This window comes from Cotesia glomerata, linkage group LG8 (assembly GCF_020080835.1).
Source record: "Cotesia glomerata isolate CgM1 linkage group LG8, MPM_Cglom_v2.3, whole genome shotgun sequence".
NCBI lineage: Eukaryota > Metazoa > Arthropoda > Insecta > Hymenoptera > Braconidae > Cotesia > Cotesia glomerata.
Window position 1 is genome coordinate 16,575,387 of NC_058165.1, and position 8,757 is coordinate 16,584,143.

The window sequence follows — 8,757 nt, forward strand, 5'->3', positions numbered from 1 at the left end:
ATTTTACAATTTTATTTTATTTTTTAAAAAAAATTATTTATTTACAAATACATATATACGGTTGAAAAGCATTACTAGGAGAGAAAAAATCGGTTTTCTTTATTGATTAAAAAAATTTTCTTTACAAATTAGTAAAATATAGACTTTAATAATATATTAGGACTTAATTAGGATGAATTAAAGAAATTTTTAAAACTTTAGTCATTTTCCCATTTCTATGGAATGCCCTAAGTTATTATTGTTATCTATTTGAGCAATATTAAAAATAATCGACTAAATAATTGAAATGGACTTTAACTAGAGGTTGCATGTTTAATTGCTACAAACAATTATAAATAACGATAAGTTAACGTTGCTATTTGAATTTTAATTTGAGATCCATTCTTCAAGAAGTTCTTTACAAAGTAACGATTAGTTCTAACATTAATATTTTAGCGACTAAACACTGAAGTCTTTAAATTTTTAAATATTAATTTTAAAATAATAAATGATTTTCATATTTAACGTAATCTTTATATCATTATGTGTCTTACCGATATCAGCTGGTAAGAATGAAAATTATACTATTATACTATTAAGCTTATAATAATTAAATATATATTTAAATTCTTCCCCAGATTATAGTTACGAAAATGCTAACGAATGGGCGGATGAATATCCACAGTGTGGAGGTTCATTCCAATCGCCTATCGATGTTTCCTATGATCTCGTTGGTGAATCTAATTTAGATTCTGATCTTGAGCCATTAATATTTGAAAGAATTCATAGTACCGTACCTGAGAGAATGACATTAAAGAACGATGGCCACACAGGTAAAATTTCAATTTCTTCTTTAATCTTTCTATTCTTATATTTGTTTTTTATAATTATTTAAAATGTTATCAAGTAAAACTATTGTTCAAATGGCCTAACGACCCAGAAAAGACACCCTATGTTTATGGCGGGCTTCTTGAAGGTAAATACATACTACATTCTTTTCAATTCCGTTGGGGATATGACGTTAAAAATGGAAGCGAACATCAGCTAGGTGGTAAGAGGTATCAACAAAATCATTTAATTTAACACCATAATTAATTTATGTCAGAGTATAAAAATTATTTTTTACTAAAAATCATCTTCAGTTTTGCAATGGAGATGCAAGTAGTTCACTATAATAAAGAATATGCTAGTTATGAAGAAGCTGAAGGCTCCAAAAATGGACTAATGATAAATGCGGTATTTTATGTAATGTATCTTAGAGAAATTTTCAAAATGTATTCTCCTTCACGGTTTTGGAAATACCGCAAAGATTCGGTATTTATACGATATAAATGCTGTATGTTTACCGTAATACATAGGAAGTAAAATTTCTTGACTTGAGAACAAAATTCTTGACTCAAGAAAATTTGTCAGGTGCCTGAAGAAAGACCGAAGTTGTGTTGGCCGAAGTAAAAATTTTTCTTTAAATTCTATTCTTGGTAGAAGTAATTTTTTCTTAATTAAAATTATCATAAATACTTGATACAATGAAGTTTTATATTTAATCAAGATTTTTAGATACTTTAGGGAAGTAGCGCCACTTACTTCAGCTGAGATAAAAATTTTCTCATCTTGAAAATTTGGAGGTATTATTAAACGTTAAAATTTAATATAAAAATTATAGTTTATGTTTTTGCAAAAAATATGTATTATTAATAGAAAAAACTATTTCATAAGATGATACAATTTTTAACTTCCCGCTAAGAAAATCGAAGATTTCCAAAAATCGGGAAGTTATTGTTTTCACCCCGTTTTGCAAAAATCGAGCTTTCATCAGTTCTCGATGTTTTAAGGCCACAGCAAGTTTCTTTGATGATGTTTTTTTCAAATCACACCGAAATTTCCGGTCTGATCAATTTGTGTTTAAAAATATATCATAGAGCTTAAAAAACTACATCGATTGCCGCTAACCGCGTGTAAATCGGTTACAAAAAGTACTGAGGCACAGATTCTCCTCTCTTCAAGAGTAAGTAATCCGGCATCAGAGCAGAGAGAGTGATAGTCAGTTCCCCTTTCAGGATATACTCCGTACTTTTTATAAGCTAGGTACTTTAGGAACTTACGTTTAGTTGGACCTTTTCAAGTTCGAACTTGTACTTAGCATATGAGGGAGACCAGGCCACTGCAGCATATTCAAGTTTAGGGCCCCTCACGGTTTTGGAAATGCCGTAAAGATTCGCTATTTATATGATATAAATGCTGTATTTTTACCGTAATACTTCAGTTATTTTAGCCAGTTTTTTTGTCGAATTATTACGAAAAAATGACGAAATAAATTCAGAATATTTACGGCAATACAATAGAAAAATTACGGTATATTGACAGCATTTAAACCGTAAATGTACCGCATATTTACTGTATATCTGCGGCACTATTGCAGCAAAAAAACCGTAAAAGAAGATCCCTACTTTCTATTACCGGCAAAATACCAAAAATATGCTGCTTTACTACTATTTTTCAATAGCTTAAAATTTTTCTTTATAATATTATAAATTATCATGAATAATTTTTACGAGGTTGATAAATTAATTTCTCTGTTATTATTATTATTATTATCATTTTTTTTAGTCCAGACCGGGATTCGAACCCGGATCATCTAGTAAAGCGCCGAAGGCTCTATCAGTTGAGCTATCAGAGACACTATCCGTAACTATTTACTCAGTCACCTAATAAAACTCACCGAGTAATAAACACAACCGTCCGTCTTACGGTAGAAAGCATTATATCTTTAATTATATCAGTATAAACGCGACAAAATTGCAGTATATCTTCGGTATTTTTACCGTGGAAATACGATTTTATTATTGTAATATTATAGTTAATACATAGATTTTTTACGGTAAAAGTTCTAGAGTTTTACGGTAATTTTATCGTATTATTTCTGAACTGCAGCAAAAGTACGGTAGAAATGATGTATAACTATAGTAAAAAAAACTGGCCAAAATAACCACAGAAATACCGTATTATTTCAGAATTATAACGGTTAATTTATGGTAAACGCATTAATACCGAAAATTTACGGTATTCCAAAAACCGCGAGGGGCGCACTAGTGCAGTATAGAGTGTTAGGATGGCTTTAAGATTCTTGAATTTTTTAGATACTCTAATGACAAATTCTAGTGTTCTCATTGCCGAAATTACTATATTTTTGATATGAGGGGTGAACGATAATCTAGCATCAAATGTTACGCCAAGATCTTTACACGTGCTAACTCTGTTTAATATCTCGCCCTCAATCTTAAAAGGATAATAAATAATATTATTAGACCTACTATAAGATATAACACAGCATTTAGAGGCATTGAGTGCTAATTTATTATCTTTACACCAGACTATATAACACACACTCTATTTTCTTAGAATAAATAATCGACTTATTTCCGTCAAGATATTATTTATAGGAATAAATTATAGAAAAACAAATTTTTCAGTTAAAAATATCCCTTGAAGACACAGGACTCTTCTACTTTCTTAATAAATTAAATAATTTTTTACTATAATAAAATTATTGAAAAGCTTGAAACATAATAGTTTTAAATTCTTCAACATCAATTTCATTAACCAGCAAAACATTGGGTTTGTTGTCTTTTAAATGATCAATGACACTTTGACCACGTGTTTTTATTCCATGCAGTTCGACGTCCATATGACACTCCTCATAACGTTTGATGACACTTGAATTAACAACCGCAGCAGCGCAAAATCCATCACACGGACAATAGTATTCTCTTTTGTCCTTATTTTTGTACGCCCCGTCTTCGATTTCGGTGATCAGTTTTATCTTCTCTCGAGATCCTGCTTTTGATGAAATTTCATCTCGCCAGTCCTTTAATTATAAATATTAAGTATGATTATTTTATTAAATTAATCAATTAATTATTTGAGTTATAATTGTAGTCCATTTTACCATAGGTATATAAGTTTTCAGACAAGTTTCCCAAGGAAAAATCCACAAAGGTTTGGTATTACTTTGCAAAAACATATGAACACTTTCTGGATCTGCGTAGAAATTAAATTCTGCTTGTGATGTTGTATTACCTAATCCTAAAAATCATCTATACTATTAAGAGAATAAGAAAAAATTTTGTATCTAAAATATTCATCGGTTTTCTTTTTAGTGAAATTTAGTGTCATTGCAAAGGTTTTATCTTGAATTTGTGCCTTTTCAAGGTTTCATATCATTCTCACCGATAGTGAATTTATTACAAATATTTAAGCTGCATTCGAAAATACTCTATCTCTAGATACATAATTAAGAAATGACCTTGTATCTCGTGAACTATTGACATTTTTAAAGATATAAGCTCGTTCCGATGTTACACTCATCGAGACCTTTCGTTTGAGTACCCACATCAATTTTTCATATATTTATATATATATATATATATATATATTTGAGAAATATATCAAAATGCATGTGGGTACTCAAATGAAAGCTCTTGATGAGTGTAACATCGGGATGAACTTATATCTTTAAAAACGTCAATATTTAAAAAAGTACAGTACAATTTAACAAAAGTCATTATTTAATAAAGCAAAATTTTATTTATTTATAGTTCACAAGTCATGGCAGTCACATAGTGACGGCAATAAGGTTGCTGGTATATGTTATTTTCCAAAAATGTTTTTTTTTGTTACAGCTAGATCTCTTTTAATTATTAACCAAAATAAAAATTCAAACATTGAAGCTTATTTTTTCCGCTATTAAAATAAAAATTTTTGTTAAGTTAAAGAAATAAATAAAAAAATTTTTATAAAAAAGATTAACACTATCATCTGTTGTCAATAAATTTAATTATGTAACTTAGTGGAGGGGGTTTTTGGCTACGTGTGTTGGCGCAAAGATCAGAGAATGTGTGCCAAAACACGGGCGCAGAAATTCTAATTTCCAAAATTTATACATAAATAAATTTATTCTGGATCAGCTGGTAATAATATTCACCAAATACTAAAATACACTCCAAAACCAAGTGTGTTATTTTAACACACATCAAGTATGTACTATGCTTTGATGGCATAAGCAAATTATAGAATTTTAACACACCATAAAACGTGTAAAAGTGATTACAAAAAAGTATAGTTTGTTTAAGGCGTTAAATATGGAACACACTTCATGTGTATTAACATAACGCACTTAGGTTTTGCTGTGTAATAATAAATAAATAAAAAAATTACCCGTAGAATTTCCACCCATGACATAAAAATCTTTCACACTGTCCAAAATCTCCGGATAAATTTTAACAGCAAGCGCAATATTTGTCAGCGGCCCCAAACACACCACAGAAACTTGATCAGGATGATCAGTAATTATTTTTTGAAGTGCAATTACTGCATGCTCTTTTTTTAAATTACTAATATTTACTTCTTTCTGCAGAACATCTCCAAATCCGTCATTCCCATGGTATTTAAAATCAGCGGCTTTTACTAATACCGACTCTATGGAGATCAAAGATGAGTTTGCTCCTTTGTACACCGGTACCTTAAATGATTTTTAATCATTAATTAAATTTTTAATCATTAATTAATTAATTAATTAAATTATTTTTAAAACATTCGAATTTTAATTTTATAAAATTTCTACATGTCAATTTTTTTCGCAATAATTTATTTGTTAAAAAAATTCTTAAAATTATCAAATACGTACAATGCCTTTCAATGAATCGTACCGGTCAAGAATTTTATGGAAATTGGAAACATCAAAATTTGGACAAAACTCTAAATAAAGAAATCACTAAGTAAAAAATTTACATAAATATTATATTAGAAATAATAAAAAAATTATTTGTCTAAATAAGGATAATTAAAAATTTTGATAATAATAAAGGTAGTAATGTAAAAATTTAGTTACCATAAAAATTGGAATTATTTTAAAAAAGATAAGCATAAAATTATAAAATTTAAAAATAAGATATCCATTAAATTAGACAAATCATAAAACAAACAAGTGAAATGACAGATATTTAAAAAATGGAGAAGAATAAATTTAGACAAGTCAATAAAAAGACAATTGAAAATTTAGAAATATAAAAAAATTGACGGTTTTAATTATTCGTAAACTTAAAAAATAGCCATCTAAATATAGACCAGTAAATTTAGATATCTTTATAATTTTGGACATCTCTAAATATTTACAAATATAAATTTTTACAATTCATAACAAAGACGATTAAAAACATAGTAATCATACAAATTAAGCACTAAGAAATTTAAAATACAAAAGATAGCTAAAAATGAATTTATTTTTCTATGATGACCGCTGCTCCAGGAAGTTATAAAGTTATTTGCGATCGATTGTCCTGTAATTTTTAAAACACACCAAGGTTTTGCTTGTAACCTCAGTAAAAAATATTTTCGAGGACCCGGAACTGCCATCAGCTCCTGTGACCGCTTCTCCAGGAAGTTGTACTGATACTTGCGACCGATTGTCTTGTAATTTTTAAAACACACTAAGATTTTGCTTTTAATCTTGGTAAAAAATATTTTCGAGGACCCGGAACTCCCAACAGCTCCTGTGACCGCTGCTCCAGGAAGTATATATCCTCAAAAATATTTTTTACCGAGCTTAAAAACAAAATCTTTATTCGTTTTAAGAATTATAGAACAATAGATCGCAAATAACTATACAACTTCCTGGAGCAGCGGTCATAGGAGCTGTTGGGAGTTCAGGGTCCTCGAAAATATTTTTTTCCAAGATTAAAAGCTAAATCTTAGTTTGTTTTGAAAATTAAAGGAGAATCGATCAAAAATAACTGTTCAACTTCCTGGAGCAGCGGTCATGGGAACTGTTGGCAGTTCCGGGTCCTCGAAAATATTTTTTACGATAATTATTAAAAGTAAAATCTCTGTGGATTTTAAAAATTACAGGACAATAGGTCGCAAATACCGGTACAACTCCCTGGAGCAGCGGTCATTGGAGCTGTTGGCAGTTCCGGGTCCACATAGTTATTTTTTTACCAAGATTAAAAGCGAAATCTCTGTGGGGTTTAAGAATTACAGGAAAATAGGTCGTAAATATCGTTACAACTCCTTGGAGCAGCGGTCACAGGAGCTGTTGGAAGTTCCGGGTTCTCGAAAATATTTTTTACTAAGATTACAAGCAAAATCTTGGTGTGTTTTAAAAATTACAGGACAATCGATCGCAAATAACTTTATAACTTCCTGGAGCAGCGGTCACAGGAAAATAAATTCATTTTTAGCTATCTTTTGTATTTTAAATTTCTTAGTGCTTATTTTGTATGATTACTATGTTTTTAATCGTCTTTGTTATGAATTGTAAAAATTTATATTTGTAAATATTTAGAGATGTCCAAAATTAAAGATATCTAAATTTACTGGTCTATATTTAGGGATGGCTATTTTTTAAGTTTACGAATAATTAAAACTGTTAATTTTTTTATATTTCTAAATTTTTAATTGTCTTTTTATTGACTTGTCTAAATTTATTCTTCTCCATTTTTTAAATATCTGTCATTTCACTTGTTTGTTTTATGATTTGTCTAATTTAATAATGGATATCTTATTTTTAAATTTTATAATTTTATGCTTATCTTTTTTAAAATAATTCCAATTTTTATGGTAACTAAATTTTTACATTACTACCTTTATTATTATCAAAATTTTTAATTATCCTTATTTAGATGAATAATTTTTTTATTATTTCTAATATAGTATTTATATAAATGTTATACTTAGTGATTTCTTTATTTAGAGTTGTCCAAATTTTGATGTTTCCATTTTCCGTCAAATTCTTGACCGCGGTACGAATCATTGAAAGGCATTGTATCTGCTCAGTTAATTTTCATATAAATTAAAAATTGTAAGGATCGAGTGAAGCTAAAATACTTACATCAATTTCACAAAGTTCTAAAATTCTGAAAACATTCTTTACAACATTTTCAATATCAGTATTACCAGCGACGCAAGTAATTGCTGTCAGTTCAATTAAGTTTTGCTTGTGAGCATTCAACAAGATCACCAGAGAAACTGCATCATCAGTACCACCATCACAGTCAACTATTACTTTCTTCTTGAACATCATTCGTCTGTGAAGTAATTATTTTTTTGATTAGTATTTTAATTGTGTAATATTTTCTTCTTTAAAAAAATTTTTATTATAAATTTCAAAAAGTAAAAAATTAAAAACTATTCTACATATTAAGAAGTAAAGAATAAAAAATAATACTTACATATATTTATAAACGTTATACATTTAATAATTAATTAATTAATTAATAATAATAATAAAATCAATTAATAAACTTTCAAGTCAGCATATTTTATGTCAATAGTAAAATTATTGTCTTTTGATTTTATATTCAATTTATATATACTAATTATTTCTTCATCCTTCTAATTATCTACATAAAATAATTTAATAAATATGTCAAAGTCATATGTAATAAATAATAATATAAATAAAAAATAATGATAAAGTTTATTTCATCATATTGTGATTGTTTTTATTGAAAAACTTCTTAATCATTAAAATTTTCACAATAAAATAAAAACTAAATGAAAATTAAATTAGCCAACATTTAAAAATTTTTTTTATTAAAATTTTTTATACAAAAAAAAATTTCATTTTTAAAAAAATTTTAAAACTTTAAGTGCAATTTTTAATAAATATTTTTTTATTCCAATTCAATAAATAAAAAATTATAAACGTCGGCTAACTTTAGTTTTATAAAATTATGACATTAAATTTGGTAATACTGAAGTTATAAAAGAATAATACAGTCG

The 8,757-nt window shown here is 27.7% G+C and overlaps 2 protein-coding genes across 2 annotated transcripts; one reads left to right on the plus strand and one right to left on the minus strand.

Annotated features, from left to right (window-relative positions):
• Positions 1-384: 384 nt before the first annotated feature.
• Positions 385-1,062, plus strand: LOC123270178 (carbonic anhydrase 1-like). The gene is made up of 3 exons (XM_044736120.1): positions 385-545; positions 618-812; positions 887-1,062. The coding sequence occupies exons 1-3, from the start codon at positions 488-490 to the stop codon at positions 1,060-1,062; spliced, it is 429 nt and encodes a 142-aa protein (XP_044592055.1). The 5' UTR covers positions 385-487.
• Positions 1,063-3,319: 2,257 nt separating this feature from the next.
• Positions 3,320-8,246, minus strand: LOC123270871 (inosine-uridine preferring nucleoside hydrolase-like). The gene is made up of 5 exons (XM_044737015.1): positions 8,205-8,246; positions 7,865-8,060; positions 5,194-5,497; positions 3,926-4,062; positions 3,320-3,844 (listed from the first exon to the last, which is right to left on the minus strand). Exons 1-5 carry the CDS (start codon positions 8,225-8,227, stop codon positions 3,524-3,526), a joined length of 981 nt encoding a protein of 326 aa, XP_044592950.1. The 5' UTR covers positions 8,228-8,246; the 3' UTR covers positions 3,320-3,523.
• Positions 8,247-8,757: the final 511 nt, after the last annotated feature.